The sequence below is a fragment of the Phacochoerus africanus genome, chromosome 14 (genome assembly GCF_016906955.1).
Source record: "Phacochoerus africanus isolate WHEZ1 chromosome 14, ROS_Pafr_v1, whole genome shotgun sequence".
NCBI classification, from domain to species: Eukaryota; Metazoa; Chordata; class Mammalia; order Artiodactyla; family Suidae; genus Phacochoerus; species Phacochoerus africanus.
The window spans coordinates 37,570,966-37,593,344 of record NC_062557.1 but is presented as its reverse complement, the minus strand read 5'-3'; the positions used below and the strand labels follow the sequence as shown (position 1 = coordinate 37,593,344).

General features: G+C 40.3%; 1 protein-coding gene across 2 annotated transcripts in view; it reads right to left on the bottom strand.

Annotated features, from left to right (window-relative positions):
* The window catches only part of USP32 (ubiquitin specific peptidase 32), a 216,698-nt gene that overhangs the window by 106,023 nt on the left and 88,296 nt on the right, over window positions 1–22,379 (bottom strand). For both annotated transcript variants that reach the window (XM_047759224.1, XM_047759225.1), the window contains exons 3-5: window positions 15,013–15,118; window positions 8,553–8,671; window positions 3,597–3,756 (exon numbers count right to left, since the gene is read on the bottom strand). In XM_047759224.1, the coding sequence (XP_047615180.1) occupies window positions 3,597–3,756; window positions 8,553–8,671; window positions 15,013–15,118 (385 nt within the window). The remainder of the gene's footprint in view (window positions 1–3,596; window positions 3,757–8,552; window positions 8,672–15,012; window positions 15,119–22,379) is intronic.

Below are 22,379 nucleotides of genomic sequence, written 5' to 3'. Positions count from 1 at the left end.
AAAAACAAGCAGTAAGTAGCATTTGCATTTGAAAAGTTATGTCAGAACTGATTTAACTTTAAGCAACTGACAAACTCTCTCTTCCACCAACTATTAATCCCACTCCTCTGAGCCCTCTTTTCTACCAGGCCTCGAACTTGGCCCCCACTTCCTGTCTTTAACATGTTTTACTGACTCCTACCAAAGAATTCTGCTACATTCCCCTACCCCTGATATCTGATCCAGTTCCTATATTCCATATTTAATGAATAAGACCAATCTCCCTCCTCTATTGCAATATGCTACTGCAAAAGACTTGAATAAAGTCTTGTTTACCATTTTAACAAATGTCAGCATAATTTTTTCTTTAACATAGGTCATTCAAAGAAAGCAGTAACATCCTTAGCCAGTATTAACAGAAAATAATTTACTGTAAATTGAAGACAAAAGCAAGCATTCAATACACTATTCATATGACTGACAACTCTACTAACATAAGCTAGAGCTTAAAGTAAGTGTAAAAAGATTCTCTAATTTTTTATATAAAACAATTTTACTAAAAAGGTTTTCTTATCAAAAATACAGACAGACGGAGTTCCCTTTGTGGTTCAGCGGTTAAACGAACACAACTAAGATCCATGAGGATTCAGGTTTGATCCCTGGCCTTGCTCAGAGGGTTAAGGATCCGGCATTGCTGTGAGCTGTGGCTGTGGTGTAGGCCAGCAACTGTAGCTCCGATTTGACCCCAGTCTGGGAACTTTCATATGCTGCAGGTGCAGCCCTAAGAAGCGAGAAGACAGAGGTACTGAAAAGTAGAAGCATCAAGTGCACTGCCTATTCTTGCTAGAATTTATCTTTCAAAATGCTAACAATGGAATGAAAACGAGAGGGAAAGTGACCACTGTGTAACCAGCAGCCAACTCATAAATTCTATTAAGCAACTGATACAAATACTACTTGATACCTGACGTCCTCTACTCAGTCAACAAATACTTATTTAAGACTTGACACTGGAGTTCCCATCGTGGCGCAGTGGTTAACGAATCCGACTAGGAACCATGAGGTTGCGGGTTCGGTCCCAGCCCTTGCTCAGTGGGTTAACGATCCGGCGTTGCCGTGAGCTGTGGTGTAGGTGGCAGACGCGGCTCGGATCCCGCGTTGCTGTGGCTCTGGCGTAGGCTGGCGGCTACAGCTCTGATTTGACCCCTAGCCTGGGAACCTCCATATGCCGCGGGAGCAGCCCAAAGAAATAGGAGAAAAAAAAAAAAAAAAAGACTTGACCCTGAGGGTGGATAAAAGAATAATACAGACTCTCTATGATTTATGATAGATAATGTACAAATAAATAGAATGTGATTAAATCATAAGGATGAAAGTGATAAGTTCATTCAAGAAGGGTACAAAAAGTGCTATGAGTTCAGAAGGAGTGATGATTTCTCACAAGAAGGCAAGAAAAGGTTTCATGAAAACCAAGGGCCATGTGATTTAAGTTTTCAAAGATGACTAGGGTTTATAAGGAGAATAAAAGGGGAAGACATTCATTCCAGTGTTAAGAAGAGAAGCAAAACCCCAGTGTAGGTACATTTTTGTAACCACAAGAACGAAGAAGAGTAGAAGTTAACACTTAGGCCTGTGTTTGATGGACTGAATAATGTCCCTCAAAAATTCATTATCACCTGGCATCACAGAAGGACACTTATTTGGAAACAGAATCTGTAGATATAATGAATTAAGGCTCTTGAGTTAAAATCATCCTGGATTTAGGCTGGGACCTAAATTCAATGACTGGTATCCTTTTAAGAAGAGGAAAGGACATAGACACATGCAGAGAAAAGGCCTTGTGAAGATGAAGGCAGAGATTGGAGTGATACTGACACAAGCCAAGCAAAGCCTGGGGTCATCAGAAGCTGGGAGAGGCAAGGAAGAATCCTTCCTTAGGGCCTTTAGAGGGAGCATGGCTCTGTTAACCCTTTGATTTCAGCTTCCAGAACTAGTGAGAGAATATATTTCTATTTTTTCCGTTTGTGGATTGTGGTAATTTGTTACAGAAGCCCTAGGAAACTAACACAACGTGGTTAAGGACAATTGGTAAAGGGCTGACTCTCTTTTTTTTTGTCTTTTCTAGGGCCGCACCTGAGGCATATTGAGGTTCCCAGGCTGGGGGTCTAATTGGAGCTGTACCCGCCGGCCTACGCCACAGCTACAGCAACGTGGGATCTGAGCCACATCTGCGACCTACAACACAGCTCACAGCAATGCCAGATCCTCAACCGACTGAGAAAGACCAGGGATTGAACCTGCAACCTCATGGTTCCTAGACAGATTCGTTAACCACTGAGCCACGACGGGAACTCCACTAAAGGGTTATTTGAAATAATAACATATTGGTCTTTTCCTCCTGTTTCTACTAATATATGCCCTTTGACCAAATTTTTGTAATTTCCTGAATAACAGAAATTTCTGACACAGAGCTCCAAAATCCCTCAGAATTTTCTGGGTGATACAGTCTTTTACTCTAATGCTTGAAGTAACTCTTGGTAGGCACCTGGAAAGGGCCTGGTCACTAGAAAGGCCAAGCCATTAATTAGAAACTTGGAACTTTCAGCCCCATCTCCCATTCTCTGGAGTGGGGAGAAGAACTCGAAATTCAGTTTATAACTGACCATGCTTATATGACAAAGCCTCCACAGAAATCCCCAAAGCACAGGGTCTGAAGAGCTTCAGACTGGTAAACACACCCACATGTGAAGGATTGGGGTATCACAGCTTCAATGAGGACAGAAGCTCCTGTACCTGGGACCCTTCCAGACCCCTCCCTATATGTCTCTTTGTCTGACTATTCACCTGTATTCTTTAACCTATCCTTTACTGTATATTTATTAAATGTAACTGTTTCTCAAAGTTATGTGAAATGTTCTGGCAAACCGCCAAACCCAAGGAGGGGGTCATGGGAATTCTAATTTATAGGCGGTTGATCAGAAGCATAGTGACTTGTGATTGGCATTTGAAGTGGGGGACAGAAGGACAGTCTTTAGGGACTAAGCACTAAACCTGTGGGGTCTATGCTAACCCCAGCAGATAATGTCAGAATTGAACTGAATCACAGCACTTTCAGGTGGAGAATTGCTTGGTGGGGGGGGACTCATATATTTGGAGTACGAAAGTATTCGGTGAGTAGACATTCCTTTTTGGCTATGTATGAGAGTCTCTGGCATTCCATTTTATTACAATTTGGAAGAAAAAAAAATACTAACAATAAATTTCTCCTTTACAGGCATATTCTCATCTTCCCAGGCAATTGTATTAAAAGTAGACAAAGACCTCTGTTCGGTCCTGAATGAGTTTTTCCTCCAATTGCAGGGCTTGTCCCTATATTTGTGAATTAAAGTATACAGACATACCACCCCCCCCTGGATTTTCTCTAACTGCTAGCACATTACACCATATTTAACATTTCACACTTGAAGCTGTCTGACAATTTATTTTTATTTCAAAAATTTGAACATATGGCCAGCATAAGCTTGAGCTCATTGTTTGATGGTGGAATTTACATGTTAATAAGGTAGTAAACTCATTTTTTTTAAGTGAACAAGACACAACGAAATGCCATTACTTACAATGTGTGACTCCAGCCAGAGTTTGGTAGAAAGTGGGAGTATCACTATCATCAGTGAGGGTCACATACACACCTCCAGACAGTAGCCAACGAGAGAAGGTAAAAGCATCTTTGTTTAGAAGAAGCCAATTTCTAAACTTTTCATAGTTTACCTTTTCACCCTAAAATTAAAGCAAGAAAACAAAGGTTTAGTCAAATTTTAAGGTATCTTACTTGGAACTTAATCCAGCTTGATTTGCATTTAATTGACATTTACCTTTCTATTATCTATAAAGGAAGAATTATCTAAATATCATTATAAGCTACATAATTGGAAATCTGTTTTCAAATATAACTGTATTTCAGAATTTGCATTTGCATAAAAACCATGTGACAACTGCAAATTAGTTCATCAATTCATTAAAGCATTGCATTGCTACTAATAAGGCACATTTTCTTTGCTAAAGTATTATCCTGAAATCAGTAAACTGCATTTTTTTCAATATTTAAAACCAATTTTTCACTTGCTTTTTTTTTTTCTCTCACTCGGCATATGGAGGTTCCCAGGCTAGGGGTCTAATCGGAGCTGTAGCTGCCAGCCTACGCCAGAGCCACAGCAACGCGGGATCCGAGCTGCATCTGCAACCTACACCATAGCTCACGGCAACGCCGGATCATTAACCCACTGAGCAAGGGCAGGGATCGAACCCGCAACTCATGGTTCCTAGTCGGATACGTTAACCACTGCGCCACGACGGGAACTCCCCAATTTTTCACTTGCTTTATCCCTCTTCTTCAGCACCTCAATTGGTCAGAATTAGCATATTTTAATTAAATACGTATGGAATTACAGTGCTCTTTTAACTTTCATTAGTGAATTAAAAACTACCTAGGAATCCTCCTACAAGAGGCATCACTGAAAACATACTCACAAGTTCAACTAGAATAAAAAAAGGAGATTTCTATTTCTCTGCTTTCTTTCCAAATATTTGGCTTGCTAAATCTCTGGAGGAAAAAAAAATGTCCATGCTGAGAAAGAACATCATATGACTGTGCAAGTCAATGTCTTTGGAAGACAAGAAGATTCAGGTAGAGTGAAGGCCAGATATTTCTTTGAGAAAAAGGGAGTAGCAACCCACACAGAAAGACAATGAAGAATGATATTTAGGAGTCTAGCAGCTCTAATCCTGATGGAGATATTAAGGAATACAAATAATTTATAACCTAAGAGAGTTATGATAGAAATAATTTCTATACTGTTTAAGAGCATCCTATTAAGTACAGCAATATGCTTAGCCTCATAGTTTCATGAACATTTAACAGTACAATACAAAGAATCAAGACAACGATGAAAGTCTCATTTTTCTAAATAAAACATGGCATTCAGACTTGCTGCAGGGACACGAGAGGACATTTGCCCACACCCTTAGAGATTAGGAATCCTACCATATTTTTTTCTCTACCCCATGTTTAGGCTAGAAAGAGGGTATGCAGTATAAATTCCACAAGCTGATGCACATTTTTACACATGTTAACATCTCTGACATTGGGATAAGTTTATGGGGGTTTTGTTGGTCACGCCTGTGGCATGTGGAAGTTCCTGAGCCAAGGATAGAATCCATAGCCACAGCAGCAACCCAAGCCACCGCGGTCACAATGCCAGATCCTTAACCCATTGCGCCACAAGAGAACTCCTGACGTTGAGATAAGTCTTAAAATCAATGATACCTTTCAATGACTGACAGGTTTTTTGTTCTATAGAATACATAAAGGTGCATCTTATTACTCGATGGCATCTTCATTCAGTGAAGATGGTAATTTCAGTGGTTTCAGTGAAGCTAAGACATCATAAGATGCACCTTCATGTACCACTAAGAAAGAAAGAAGCAGCCAATTAAAATAGGCCTTTCTACCGCCTGCACATATAGTTAGTATGTACTGGGTATTTACAATGCCCTAAGCACCATTCTATGCATTTTTATATTCATATAATCCTCAATAACCCTCTATAGGAGGTACTATTATTCCCATTTTACACATGAGAAAACTGAAACACCAATAAGCTATCTGTTCAAGGATATACAGTGGCAGATAGGATTGATCCTGGGTATTGCAGGCTCCAAAGTGTCTGTACCCACTCTATACACAGCCTCTGAAATATAAACCTATACACAGCCTCTGAAATATAAAGCAGCCTCTGAAACCCATTTGCTCATTGGAATTGTCATAACAGCAGTCTAGGAAAAAAAAAAACAACAACAAAAAACTTTCCAGTACCATAAAAGGCAATTAAAATAACAGGCTTCTGAAATTGATATATCTTTGCAGAAAAATATGAAATAGGAATTTCCACTTTAAGAGTCAACAACCAGGGAGTTCCCGTCGTGGCACAGTGGTTAACGCATCAGACTGGGAACCATGAGGTTGAGGGTTCAGTCCCTGCCCTTGCTCAGTGGTGTAGGTGTAGCTGTGGTGTAGGTCACAGACGTGGCTCAGATCCCGTGTTGCTGTGGCTCTGGCGTAGGCTGGCAGCTACAGCTCCGATTAGACCCCTAGCCTGGGAACCTCCATATGCCGTGGGAGCAGCTCAAGAAATGGCAAAAAAGACAAAAAAAAAAAAAAAGAATCAACAACCAAAAAAAAATACAGGAGTTCCCATTGTGGCTCAGAGGGTTAAGAACCCTCCACAGTGTCTGTAAGGACGTGGGTCACGCAAAGAGTTAAGGATCTGGCACTGCCGCAAGCTGGGGCATAGGTCACAGATGGAGCTTGGATCTGGCATTGCTATGGCTGTGGTGCAGGCCAGCGGCTGCGGCCTCCAAGCACAGGAACTTCCATATGCCACAGGTGCGGCCATAAAAAGAACACACACAAAAAAAGAAAATTATCTCACTCAGGGTGAAAGCTAAAGAACTCATTTTGTCCTACACGGCCATATATAATCTAGTCATTCCATCTCGCCCCTACCCCAACATCTGTAACTTCATTTCCTATTATTCCCTTGCTCATTCCATTCCAGCTAAAATGACTTCTTGAACTTGTACTTGAACAAGTCAAGGACACTTCCCCTCAGGGTCTTTGCTATATGCTCTTCATGCAAAATGCTTCCTCTAGATATCTGTGTGGTTTTCTCTCTCACTTCCTTTATATTCTTTAAATGTCACTTTCTCTGATAGGTTTTTTCTAATTATCCCATACAAAATACCAACCCTTGGCCACCTCCTCCCTGTCACCACCTACCCCCTTTAGTCTACTTTATTTTTCCCTATAGCACTAATTATTATCTAATAAATGTTCCTACTATTGTGCCTAAATTTTAATAGAACTAGGTAGCTAACCTTAATTCCCATCTATAAAATGGGAATGTCTGCATAAACCTTATTAAAGTAAAAAAATACATATTCTCCCCCCAAATGAGCAAAGAATATTAATGTACTAGACTTCACCGAGAAAAATCCAATTAATCAAGCCTGCAAAGATTAGATTACCTTTTTTTTCTGGCCAGCAAATGTTATTGGAGAAACAAAACAAAACAAAACCATAATCTAGTTTGTCTTGAGGTACTGAAATACCATCACGATAACTTCCAGTCAGTAAGTTAGAACCAAAAATGCAAGAGGCCAATCCTTCTGCACCAAACACATAGAAATGCTGAGTAAAATGTGATACTGTAACTACTACCAAAAACTGCTTAGCAAAGCTCAAAAGCAAGAAAGAAAATCTCTGGGGGCTATCAACACAGAGGAAACTTAAAGCCAGAGTGATGAAAAGCTAAATCTAGAGAGTCCAAAGAGATGTCAAAACCAGATAAATGCATATGGCTGAAGTATTAAAAATCAATGCTGGGAGTTCCCGTCGTGGCAGCAGTGGTTAACGAATCCGACTAGGAACCATGAGGTTGCAGGTTCGGTCCCTGCCCTTGCTCAGTGGGTTAACGATCCGGCGTTGCCGTGAGCTGTGGTGTAGGTTGCAGACGCGGCTCGGATCCCGCGTTGCTGTGGCTCTGGCGTAGGCCGGTGGCGGATCCCGTGTTGCTGTGGCTCTGGCGTAGGCCGGTGGCTACAGCTCCGATTCGACCCCTAGCCTGGGAACCTCCATATGCCGCGGGAGCGGCCCAAGAAACAGCAACAACAACAACAACAACAACAACAACAAAAGACCAAAAAAAAAAAAAAAATCAATGCTTAGTTAGGAAGGTGACTAAACTAAACTTGAATAAAAGCCCTTTGAATACAACCAAGAGCTGTGGAAGACTCTATCTGTGACATGGAAGTGGGTCAAATAGCTACCCATAAGAAATCACACAACACTAAATGCTGCAGGGAAGGATCAGAAACTTATAAAAGGGCTTTGCCCTGCCGTCTCTCAGGACTTTTCCCACATTAACAGAACCTCTGAAAAGAAATAAAAGGATTTTCTCTGTTAAAGATATACATTTTCTACCGCTAAAGTTTTTTACAATGAAAAAACATACTATTTATGAAGACAGAAAAATGATAAAATTTTAAAACCCAAATATTTCACTATGCAAATCAACGAAGTAAAATAAATGGTAAAACAGGCACTGATGGATCTAGAGGTCACCCCTATGGCTCAAGACCAATGAGTGATATATCTACACGCTCATGATGAAAAGCAATGGCACTACAATTTAATGCTCAAGTTCCTATAGGATCACCTATGTGTGGGTCTGTGTGCACTGGTGTAAGAGTGTGAGAGTATGTTTCCATATCATTATACCAAATGCTATTTGCCTTTACAATAGAATTGGGCATTTTTACATTCACAAACATAGCAGTAATAAGTGTCACGGACCTTTGAGCATAGCACACAAATCATTAAAACGTCAACCATTAAACACAAAACTGTCAAGAATATACTGCACGTAAACATCTATTCATCATAACTAAACTCATTATACATCTAAGAGTTAATACTTGGTCAACAGCTAGGGGTGAAACGTAAATCTTTAAAATACCTCTGAGAAACACTTCCTGAGTGAATCTGGGACTTTACCATCCACCACATGGAGCATTCTTTCCATTTCTTCCCGTATAACATAGCTCCCGGACTCGCTTGCAAAAAGACTAAAAATGTCTAGGAGAAAGAAAGAATAAATTAATCTTACCATAGAATAAATGTACCCTGGAAGAAGTAGAGAAAGGTAACAATTATTGACTGATTACTAGTACAGAACACTCTGTAAACATTTATTTCTTTTTTAAAAAAAAGCAGTGCTAGGAGTTCCTGTTATGGCTCAGTGCTTAATGAACCTGAGTAGTATCCATGAAGACATGGGTTTGATCTCCGGCCTCACTCAGTGGGTTAAGGATCCGGCACTGGCCCTGAGCTGTGGTGTAGGTCACAGATGCGGCATGGATCCTGTGTTGTTATGGCTGTGGTGTAGGCCAGCAGCTGTAGCCTGGATTTGATCCCTAGCCTGGGAACTTCAATATGCCAAGGTTTCAAGCCCTAAATAGCACCCCCCCAAAAAAAAAAGCAGTGCTAATTAAAACAGCAATGCAGGAATTCCCGCTGTGACTCAGTGGTAATGAACCTGACTAGTATACATGAGGACACGGGTTAGATCCCTGGCCTCGCTCAGTGGGTTAAGGATCCAGCGTTGCCATAAGGTGTGGTGTACGTCACATACTCAGCTTGGATCTGGCGTGGCTGTGGCGTAGGCTGATAGCTGTAGCTCTGATTGGACCCCTAGCCTGGGAATCTCCATATGCCATGAGCGCAGCCCTAAAAAGCAAAACAATAATTTATTTTTTTTGCTATTGCTTCTTAGGGTCACATGTGCAGCATGTGGAAGTTCCCTGGCTAGGGGCTGAATCAGAGCTGCAGCTGGTGGCCTAAGCCACAGCCACAGGAATGCTGGATCTGAACGGCATCTGTGACCTACACCACAGCTAATGGCAACACCGGATCCCCATCCCACTGAGTGAGGCCAGAGATTGAACTTGCATCCCCATGGACACCAGTCAGGTTCATTTCCACTGAGTCACAATGGGAACTCCCTATTCCATTTACTTTAAAAGTTTTAAATATGTAAAACTTTTGAAAGTATGTTTGAAGATATATAAAAATGTCACAAATGTATAAAGGCCTAATGAGGAATGAAAGATCACCAAATTCATGAGAGTGGTTACCTCTGTGAAGGGAAGAATGGGGATGAGAATATGGAGGGATATTGAGTGACAGATTCATCTGGGCTGTATATAATATTTTCTTTCTTTCTTTCTTTCTTTCTTTCTTTCTTTCTTTCTTTCTTTCTTTCTTTTTTGTCTTTTCTAGGGCTGCACCCATGGCATATGGAGGTTCCCAGGATAGGGGTCCAATCGGAGCTGCAGCTGCCAGCCTACACCACAGTTCATGGCAATGCCGGATCCTTAACCCACTGAGCGAGACCAGGGATTGAACCTGCAACCTCATGGTTCCTAGTCGGATTCGTCAACCACTGAGCCACGACAGGAACTCCTATAATATTTTATTTAAAAAACAAGATCTGGGACAAAAATGACAAATGGTAAAAAAATAACAAAGCTGGGTGAAATTACATATTACACGTATGCTTGAAATACTGCTGTTATGGGTTGAACTGCATCCTCCAAAAGATAAGCTAAAGTCCTAACCTCCAAGTACCTGAGAATATGACCTCATTTGGAAAGATGGAAGATAGAAAGATAGAAGAGACATTCCATCCCTCTGAAGGCTGAGCGGATTCCACTGCCTGCCCTCCCACATCTCATGGCTAATTCCCTTAGGGGGAATATCTCCTAGAAGACTCTGACTATCTGTTATGGGTTGAATTATATCCCCCTAAAAGATGCTTAAGTCCTAACCTCAGTACTGTTGAATGGGACCTTATATAAAATAAGGTCTTTGCAGATACAATCAAGCCAAGATGAGGTCATTTTAGGGTGGCTTCCAATCCAATATGACTGATTATCAGAGAAGAGAGACACAGGGGGTAGAAAGCCATGTGATGAAATAGACAGAGACAAGCCAAGGAACAATAATAAATGAGGGGAGTACCCGTTGTGGCTCAGTGGAAACGAATCTGACTAGCATCCATGAAGATGCAGGTCTGAGCCCTGGCATTGCTCAGTGGGTTAAGGATCCAGTGTTGCCTTGAGTTGTGGTGTAGGTGGCAAACGAGACGCGGATCTGACATTGCTGTGACTGTGCCCAGCAGCTACAGCTCCGATTCGACCCCTAGCCTGGGAACCTCCATATGCCACAGGTAAGGCCCTAAAAAAATACTACTACTAAATAAGGGACTCCACCAGAAGTTAAGAAAAAGGAAGGATTCTTCCCTGTAGATTTCAAAAATAGCGAGGCCCCGCCAACATCTTAATTTTGGACTTCTAGCCTCCAGAACTGTGAGATAAATAAATTTCTGTTGTTTTGAGTCACCCAGTTTGTGCTACTTTGTTACAGTCACCCTAGGAAACTAATACAATCGTACAATAAAAATTATTAAAAATTTAAAATACATATTTATGGCCCCTATATTGGTTATTTTTATCTATTGACTACCTGGAATCAGAGTATGTGTTTATTGGTAGAGAGTTGGAAATTTGAAAAAAACAGGATCACAGTTAAACTCCAATACATAAAACTGGGTTTATGGATATATTCATTATCTTGATTGTGATAAACTGGATATATACAGTTCTCAAAAAAGATCAAAATGTACACAATTTAAATATGTGCATTTTATTGTATGTCTTTTATACCGCAACAAAACCGTAAAAAAGGAAACAGATTCAGAAGTAAGTAAATTCAGAAGTAAGAAAGAAGATTCAGGAGTTCTCTTGTGGCACAGTGGGTTAAGGATCCAGCATTGTCACCGCAGCAGCTCAGGTCACTGCTATGGCACGGGTTTGATCCCTGGCCTGGGAACTTCCACATGCTGATGGTGCAGCAAAGGAAGAAAAGAAAAAAGAAAAGAAAAAGAAAAGAAAAGAAAAGAAAAGAAAGAAAGAAGTAAGAAAGAAAGAAAGAAAGAAAGAAAGATAAGAAAGAAAGAAAAGAAAAAGAGAAAAAAAAAAGAAAAAGAAAAAGAAAAAGAAAGAAAAGAAGAAAAAGAGAAAGAAAAGAAAGAAAGAAGAAAGAAGAAAGAAGAAAGAAAGAAGAAAGAGAAAAGAAAGAAGAAAGAAAGAAAGAAAGAAAGAAAGAGAAAGAAAAAAGAAAGAAAGAAAGAAAGAAAGAAAGAAAGAAAGAAAGAAGAAAGAAAGAAAGAAAGAAAGAAAGAAAGAAAAAGAATCTGAGAGATTTAGAAGCAGAAAGACGGCAGGTTAGAAAAGGAAGAATGAAGAGACAAAGGCCATCACCCAGGGGGTAAGGGTATTATAAACCCCTTCCTAAATTTCCCCTAGGAAATTTTCAACAAAATTTACATTGCTTACTAAAATTCTTGGTAAGAGCAGATTTGTCTTTGGGGATCTCACAGAAAAGAATGAGGAGACAAAAGATATTATAAGTAATCAAATGAATTAAAAATTAAGTAAATAAATGCATATCCTAGGAAATACAGATGGACAATAAATGAAAAACTAAGCTTATCTTCCATTTCATGTTTAGGGAATAAATGATGCCCTCTCATAACATTTCCTTGCTTAGTAGAACTTAAAAGTCTTGAATGAGGTGCCATCATCTTCTGAGCTTAGATAATTCAGCTAATAAAATTCATTTCTGAAGTTAAAACTAGTAAAACCATTAAGAAGAATTAAATGTTTTACCAAGAATTTGTATAAAACATTATCAAGTCAGTGAGCATTTGGTTGTTACCTGTGAAGTAGGCAAGAATAGATTTTTTTTTTTTTTTTTTTTACTATGGCTGTACCCATGGCATAGGGAGGTTCCTGGGCCAGGAACTGAATGTGAGCTGCAGCTGTGATCTATGCCACAGCTGTGGCAGTGCCAGATCCTTTAACCCACTGCTCTGGGCAAGGGATCAAACCTGTGCCTCTGCAGCAACCCAAGCAAACTGCTGCAGTCAGTTTCTTAACCCACTGCAGCACAGTGGGAACTCCCAAGAATAGATTACTACATCCATTTCCTCAGAATTATTTTTTAAATAGTAGCTTTATTGAGATATAATGCACATTCCATAAAATTCAATCTTTTAAAGTGTACAAGTGATTTTTTAGTACATTTACAAGGTTGTCCAATCATCACCCCTATCTAATTCCAAACATTTTCATCCAAAAAGAAACCCCATAGTTATGAGCAGTAGCTCCCCATTATCCTCTCCCCTTAGCCTCTGGCAAACAATAACTGATACTCCAATCTCTCTAGATTTGCCTCATCTGGACATTCATATGCCTGGAACCACACAATGTGTTGCCTATTTTGGCTGACATTTATCACTGAGCATAATGTTTCCACCTTCATCCATGTTGTAGCATGTATCAGAAGGAGGAGAGCAGAACTTACACTGGAAAAGAGGCCTACATCAGAAAGAGCTATTATCAGAGATGTCTTTTTTTTTTTTTTTTTCCCTTTTTGGGCTGTACGCTTGGCATATGGAAGTTCCCAGGCTAGGGGCTGAATGAGCTACAGCTGCTGGCCTACACCACAGCCACAGCAACACAGGATCCGAGCCGCATCTGTGACTTATACCACAGCTCACGCCAACGCCAGATCCTGAACCCACTGAGCGAGGCCAGGGATGGAACCCGCACCCTCATGGATTCTAGTTGGGTTCATTAACCACTGAGCCATAAAGGGAACTTCCCAGAGGTGTCTTTTTACCCAAGAAACTTACCTGCCTAATAGGGCATCCTTTGTTTTCCCAACATCTCTGCCTGCCTATGGATGGACTTCCTTCCCCTTATACCCCCTAGATCCTTATCCTTTTCCTTAGTTCAGAATGTTATATGAGCCTCAGTAGCTGGCTGCCCTCTGGGTCTCAAATGTTTATGGGGCTCCCGGATGTACATACACAATTCGTTTCTCCTGTTAATCCGTTTTATATTAACTAGACCATCAACTATGTTAGACCAGTCAAAGATCCTAAAAGGGAAGAAGGGAAAGATTTTCTGCCTCTACACAGTACTTTATTCCCTCTTATTATCAAGAAATATTGGGAGTTCCCATCGAGGCGCAGTGGTTAACGAATCCGACTAGGAACCATGAGGTTGCGGGTTCGGTCCCTGCCCTTGCTCAGTGGGTTAACGATCCGGCATTGCCGTGAGCTGTGGTGTAGGTCGCAGACGTGGCTCAGATCCCGTGTTGCTGTGGCTCTGGTGTAGGCCGGTGGCTACAGCTCCAATTGGACCCCTAGCCTGGGAACCTCCATATGCCGCAGAATCGGCCCAAGAAATAGCAAAAAAAGACAAAAAAAAGAAAAGAAAAGAAATATTTAATTGTTGGTTATATCACATCTGCTTATGCTGAATGCCGCAGCTAATGGACCGTAGGACTGTTTCTATTTTGTAACCATTATGAACAGTACTGTTACAAACATTTTCTTTTTTTTCTTTCTTTTTTTCTTTTTTTTTTTTTGTCTTTTTGCCATTTCTTGGGCCGCTTCCACAGCATATGGAGGTTCCCAGGCTAGGGGTCTAATGGGAGCTGTAGCCACCAGCCTATGCCAGAGCCACAGCAGCGCAGGATCCGAGCCACGTCTGCGACCTACACCACAGCTCACGGCAATGCCGGATCCTTACCCCACTGAGCAAGGCCAGGGATCGAACCTGCAACCTCATGGTTCCTAGTTGGATTCGTTAACCACTGCGCCACGACGGGAACTCCACAAACATTTTCTTAAAAGTAAATATATGCTTTCAGTTTTCGTGGGCATATACCTAGAAGTGGAAGTGCTGGGTCATATGAAAACTCAAGTGTTTAACAGTTTGTGGAACTGCCAGTTTTCCAAAGTGGCTGCATTATTTCACACTTTCAGCAACAATGTATGAAGGTTGCAATTTCCATACCCTCACTTCACCAATACTAATTATTATCTTTATTATTTTAGCTATCCGACCAATGTGAAGTGGTTTCTTATTATCATTTTAATTTACATTTTCCAATGTTTAGCAGTTTTTCAAGTGCTTACTGGCTACATATGTATCTTCTCTGGAAAGACATCAATTCAAACCCTTTCGCTATCATCAAAAAAATTTTTTTTTCTTTTTAGGGCTGAACCTGCGACATATGGAGGTTCCCAGACTAGGAAACCAATCGGAGCTGCACCTGCCGGCCTACACCACAGCCACAGCAATGCAGGATCGGAGCTGAGTCTGCGGCCTACGCCACAGCTCACGGCAACGCTGAATCCTTAACCCGCTGAGGGAGGCCAGGGATTGAACCCACAACCTCATGTGGCTCGGATTCTCTTCTGCTGCGCCACCATGGGAACTCCTGTCATCAAAATTTTGAGGTAGATTATTCTGCATACAGAATGAGATAATAAAAATACTTACATTTTGCTTTCTCTTCATCTCTGCCTCTTGTAAGAAGGACAAGTCCAACTATTAAGTTATTGAAGTGCAGTCCTTTGGATGTTCCACCAAAAGAACAGTAAATCACCTATGAGAAAATGAATAATAAAGACAACCTTAGACATTTCAGTTTTTAAGGAATTTGAAGATGGTATCACCTTTAAAAAGTCTTATTCTCCATCTCCAAACAAGAACCTGGTAAACTTCAGTTAATAATGCTAAGTGTAATGATGCTTACTCCCTTTTCTTCCTCCTTTACACCTTGTTATTACACTCAGCCAAGAATACACTGTACTTATTGTAAAGTACATATGTCACTGGCTCATACACCAATTTTTTTTTTTTTTTTGTCTTTTGTCCTTTTAGGGCCGCACCCGAGGCATATGGAGGTTCCCAGGCTAGGGGTCTAATGGGAGCTGTTGCTGCCGGCCTACACCACAGCCACAGCAATGTCAGATCTGAGCCACGTCTGCAACCTACACCGCAGCTCACGGCAACGCCGGATCCTTAACCCACTGAGCGAGGCCAGGGATCAAACCCACAACCTCATAGTTGCTAGTTGGATTCATTTCCGCTGCACCACAATGGGAACTCCACATACACTGAATTTTCTATCTCTTAGGAGTCCTCATAAAGGTCCAAGACGTTAAGTTCCTCCCCTTCAACAGACCCAATAATGTGATAAAGATGTTAAGACAATTAGAGAACTTCCTTTAACCTCCATTAAACTTATACACATCATTTTGATTTGAAGATCTACATTCTCTAAGTGAATGTTCAGAAATACAACAGCAATTATATTGCTATATATAAATGTACCTAATTAACATTCTGTACACCTTAAATTTATACAATGTTACAAGTCAAATATATTCAATCTTTCAAGTTTAAAAGAAGAAGAAAATTGGAAGTTTGTTGTGGCTCAGCGAGTTATTAACCCTACTAGTATCCATGAGGATTTGGGTTTGATCCCTGGCCTTGTTCAGTAGGGTTAAGTTATGAACCATACTAGTATCCATAAGGATTTGGGTTTGATCCCTGGCCTTGCTCAGTGGGTTAAGGATCCAGCATTTTGACCGTGGTATAGGTCAAAGACACAGCTTGGATCCCATGTTGCTGTGGCTGTGGTATAGGCTGGCAGCTGCAGCTCAGATTCAGCCCCTAGCCTGGGAACTTCCATATGCCATAAGTACAGCCTAAAAAAAAAAAAAAAAAAAAAAAAACGAAAAAAGGGAAGGAAGGAAATATAAGAAGACATGTTTTTACACTCTTCGAATTGAGTATTACAATAATCAGAAATAAAGAAAAGCTATTCTTAAAAAGTTCTCAGGTGGCTTGGCAGTTGGGGATACAGCGTTGTCATTGCTGTGGCTCAGGTCCACTGAGTCCGAGCTGCTGCCAAAAAAAAAAAAGGGATAGTAACAGCAAACACATAAATTCAGTCATTCAACAATTCTGTGTGGAGTGCTTAGTGTGATAGAGTGAAATAACATATAACAAACATATATTCGGTCTTCCTCCAGGTTCCTGACACAAGAGCTCTGGAATTCCTGGTTATAGGTGAAAGGAGCGTCTTTTGTTATTCATATAAGCTCTTTTAAACACACCTGAATTTATGCTAATATTTATGCTAATTAGGTAATTCTTGCTGGGTCCTTACAAAGCTTAAGATTGGGAGCCCTGTACTCAGAGGAACTAACGATGTGATTATAGAGGGTTAGAACCTTCAGCCCCACTCCCCAACCTCTGGGAAGTGGAGAGGTGCTGAAGATTGAGCTAATCATAAATGACCAGTGAGTTAATCAATCATGCCTATGTAATGGACCTTCCATGGGAACCCCTAAACTATGCAGTTTATTGGTGAACACATTAGGGTGCAGGAAGCGTGGAATATCCACAAAGGACACGGAAGTTCTACGCACCACCCTCCTCCTAACCCATGCATCTCTCCATTTGGCTGTTCTTCAGTTTTATCCTTTATAATCAACTGCTAATAGCAAATAACAACTTCCTGAGAACTGTGGGCTATTCTGACAAATTACTGAATCCCAAGAATAAAACATGGGACCCCTCAACTTATAGCTGATTAGTCAGAAGTACAGGAGGTCAGGAACCTGCGACTGGCATATCTGGAAGTGATGCAGACCTGTGGGGTCTGCACAATCTCTGGGTAGTGAGTATCAAAAGTGAACTCAATTGTACGACACCCAGTTAGTGTCCAGAGAGTTGAAGAACTGATGACTGGTGTGGCAGAAAAAGACGGCACATTTGGTGTCAGAAGTGCTGGGTTTTTAAAAAAACAAAAAAACCCTACTATCTGCCTTGTGGAATTTGTCATTAAAATACATGATTAAAGATAATTCAAGAAATAGAACTGAAATGGCCAACATATGAAAATACATATTCATTAAATGCTATTTATAAGTATATTTAATAACACTGACAGCTCATGCCACAAAGTGTGTGTCTCTAGTGCCACTGATAGCAAAAATTAGCATAGGGAGATGGCTCCAAATCAAAACATAAAAACGATAAAAAGAACTTAACAAATATACTTTGTGGAATAACTACTTTTAGCGGGCCTCTGCATAACCCAAGGAAGGTAACAGAAAAAACCCTCTCTCCCTGGGGGAGGGACAGGAAAACGTCATAGCCCCAGACCTTTAAAAATTTCACTGAGAAAGTCTTCCCTTCCAAGATCCAGAGACACACTGATAACAGCAGAGAATGCCCCCCACCCTGGCACCCCTCACCCACCTCCACCACTGTGCTAGCAAACACTGAGGAACAAGTAACAACAGTCTACTGCTGAGGGGGAGTAAAGAGTGTGGAGAGAGATCTCTGAGGTACAGTAACAAGGAGAAAATACAATCGAAAGTTAAAGGCAGAGTAACAGGTATGACTGGGTCACACTGTTGTACAGCAGAAATTGACAAAACATTGTAAATCAACTATACTTTAATTTGAAAAAAAAAAGTTAAAAGCAGAGTAGAAAAGTCCTCTGGCAAACAAGTCTCCACCCTACAAAAGGTAACCCTGGTCTGGAATTTGAAGCCTGTAGGGCACTGTGGGTAGCAATAGCAACACACACACACACACACACACACACACACACACACACACACACACACAGCTCAACTACAGACTAGACTCACCCACTACTCATGCTAAAGACCTAGCCAGGCTAAAAATACTAGTTAGCTCAGTCTCTACTGTCTTATACAAAACATCCATCTTCCCACCACAAATTATAAGTCATACAAGGAAAAGGGAAAAAAAAAAAACATACTTCGTATAATGACAAAGGAAAAACACGCGAATAGAGTTCAATGAACCTTTGTAATGTTGCGCTCAAAAGTAAACTTTACAGAATCACGTTAAGAGATTATCCAAAGTGAAACACAGAGGGGAAAATATGTGGGGATGGGAGGGAACAACACAGAAAATCCAAGAGCTGTGAGAAAATACCAAATGATTGAACATGCATGTAACTGAAATCCTAGAAGCAAAAGAGAATGGGGTAGAAGAAATATCTCAAGAGGTAAAGGCCGAGAATTTTCCGAAATTTATAAAGACACAAAACCACAGACAGAACTTGTTCAGAGAACAAGTAGGATAAATCTCACTTCTAACCCCCAAAAAGCAATGAGACAAATCATATCCAAACTACTCAAAACAAAAAATAAGAAGAAAATCTTTAAGGCAGCCAGAAAAAAGACACATTACATTGAGAGAAACATTTCTCATCAAAAACTACATAAGCCAGAAAACAGGGGGGTGACACTAAACAAACAAACAAAAACCCACAACTGAGAATACTATAACTAATGAAAATATCTTTGCAAAAGAAAGAATAGACTTTTTCAGGAAAATAAAAACAGGGAAGTCATTACCAGCAAACCCGCGCCACATAAAAGGGCAAAAGAAAGTACCTCACGCTGAAGCAAATATGATACCAGACACCTGCATCTACACAAGGAAACAGTAAGAAATAACATAAATGAAGGTGAATATAAAATTTACTTGTTTTCTTATTTTTAATTGCTCTAAAAGACAACTGACTGGCTAAAGGAATAAAAGTAAAAATTTAATGTGTTTACCATACATGAAAAGAAAAACACATAATGACAGCACAGAAGATGAGATATATCTTTATTTGCCAGTGAAAAATTAACCAAAGCATTACAGTGTTTACCCCAACATCAACTCCGTTAAATTTTTTCATCATATTGTTTGTTTTTTATAAATTTGTATTTTTATAACAAAACAACAGCTAACACACTTGAATGGTTATTATGTGGCTTATAATTATTGCTGTAAGTATTTTACCAGTATTAAGCCTCAAGATGATTCCATGAGGAAGCTATTACTGGTGTTTCCATTTTATGGCTGAGGATAACTAGATCCCAAGGAGATTTAAGTAACTTGTCTAAAGTCATTAACCAATGAATTGGGCAGGGTCAAGATTCAAACCTAAATTCCTGAACCAAACACTTAACCACTTTATGGTTCTATAGTACAATTATATGCGTTCTCTAGTATTACATGAAATGAAAGCCATCACTAGCAAGGTATATACCATTCTGGTGAAATATATTGAAGATTAAACTAAGAAACTTCAAAGTATCACAACCCTACAGACACCATGTTATTGGCATCCCTTTCCTTTCCACTTTAATTTGATAATGTGGTCTCCTCACTTTTGACCACTTCATTGACTTTAATACAAAGAAAGCAAAGTGGCAAGAGGAAAATTAACAAATTTTGAGTAAGATGTAATTTTCACTTTTGCAAGCATCTGTAAAATAAAGAAGATTTTGCTTTGAATATGTTTGGTTGGAATGATAGGATATACTAGTTACCTCACTCCCAAAATAAAAGAACAGCAATAACTTTCTAAAACCACAAAATTCAAAAGTTCATATGACAGATGAGGAAAGGAGGCCCAGGAAATTTACTGTATTCCCTGAATTTAAGGTGTATACATTTTCCACCTTTTATTAATGTTCTAGAAATCATGCATCTAACACATCAAATAGGTAGTATCTTTCTTCTACTTCAAAAGTTATTTTTAAATCAACGGTCACCTTACAACTGACAATGCTTTAACATTTATGAAATATTAAGTGTCATGCTCATTTCTACTCACGCTGTTTTTAGGATTGACAAGAGGGGGAGTTCTGTCGTGGCTCAGTGGAAACGAATCTGACCAGCATCCATGAGGATACAGGTTAAATTCCTGGTCTTGCTCGGTGGGTTAAGGATCTGGCATTGCCATGAGCTGTGGTGTAGGTCGAAGATGCATCTCAGATTTGACATTGCTGTGGCTGTGGCATAGGCCAGCAGCTACAGCTCCTACTGGACCCCTAGCTTGGGAACCTCCATATGACATGGGTGTGGCCCTAAAAAGACAAAAAGACAAAAAAAGGGGGGGGATTGACAAGAGGAGTTGTACACAAAATAGTGATAGTAAGGATATTTTGATACTACTTTTTTTTTTTTTTGTCTTCTTGCCATTCCTTGGGCCGCTTCCACAGCATATGAAGGTTCCCAGGCTAGGGGTCGAATTGGAGCAATAGCCGCTAGCCTATGCCACAGCCACAGCAACTCGAGATCCGAGCTGCGTCTGCAACCTACACCACAGCTCACGGCAACACCAGATCCTTCACCCACTGAGCAAGGCCAGGGATGGAACCAGTAAGCTCATGGTTCCTAGTCGGATTCGTTAACCACTGAGCCACAAAGGGAACTCCTGATACTACTTTTTAAAGAGCACGTAAGTGTTAACTATAACTTGTTAAAAGATCTTTCTTTAAAAATCCCTCTAATGCTTTTTTGTAGCTATTTTAAAAAATCAAGGAGAATAAAGCTATCTTCTTAAACATTTGGAGGCCATCAATATCCAGATTGAGACTCAGCATACATACTGTTTGTTACACTAATGTGTAAAATTGACACCTGTGGTAATGATCTCACCAGCCTCCTTTCAGACAATGATATAAACCAGTAAATAATTTGATTAGTTGAGAAGATTGGGAAATTCATTGGCATTTTAAAAAAGAAAGACTTATACTCTAAATTGCCAAGAACCTACCCTTTGCCATATAGTTAGAAGGTTTAAAAAAAGGCAGATATGTGCAGGTGGTCCAGAGTTAAGGAAGGGCTGTGTCATGTTTCAATGACGTTCTACAGCCCTTGTGTTTTTCCTTTCAGAGTCTATTGGACAGAAGGTACAAGGGCACTCCACCATTCCTTGGGGTAAGTAGTAAGTGAGGCATATTGTTTCATATCAGGACTTCTGGAGTCAGGGATGCCCGAGTTTGAAGTTGGGCTTTCTTAATATACCAGCTATGTGATCTTGGGCAAATCACTTAACTATCTGCGTCTTAACTACATTCCATTATAGAGGCAATATCACCTGTCTTCTCATTCTAAGACCCAGGCAGAAGAGCAGTCCCTGTGTGTAAAATGCCATTCGAAGGGCAGAAGACAAGAAAAGCTGAGCTTGGAGTTCCGTCATGGCGCAGTGGTTAACAAATCCAACTAGGAACCATGAGGCTACGGGTTCGATCCCTGGCCTTGCTCAGTGGGTTAAGGATCCGGCGTTGCCAGGAGCTGTGGTGTGGGTCGCAGACGGCTCGGATCCCGCATTGCTGTGGCTTTGGTGTAGGCCGGTGGCTACAGCTCCGATTTGAACCCTAGCCTGGGAACCTCCATACGCCGAGGGAGCAGCCCAAGAAATGGCAGAAAGACAAAAAAAAAAAAAAAGAAAGAAAAGAAAAGAAAAGCTGAGCTTGACTCCACTTTGTTAACTAGTAAGAATTAAGAATTGATGAGCTTTTTGCCTTGGAAAATATTTTTCCTAAATAAACTCTATTACACTTTTTTTCTCCCTTTTTGGCCACCCTGTAGCATATGGAGTTCCTGGGCCAGGGATTGGATCCAAAACTGCAGTTGCAACCTAAGTTGCACCTTTATTACACCTTTTAAATGGCTTGATTAATAGTCAATAGAACCAGATTAATGTTTTGTTTTTTCTTTTTCTGGACGCCAGGGGTTGATGTGGGATCTCAGTCCCCAGACCAGGGATTAAACCTAGGCCATGGCGGTGAAGTGGCAAGTCCTAACCACTAGATCACCACGGGACTCCCCCAAATTAATGTTTTTAAATTTTCATTTCACTTTACACAATCTTCATGAGCATCAACACATTTCTGTTGAAGATTTTAATGAAGATTTGATTATCAATTGTTTTTTTCTCCATATCAAAACTTTTCTATACTATATTTTGAGGCTGTTATTTCTATGAAATCCAGTTTTCTTACATCAAATTTAGCTGATCTAAATTT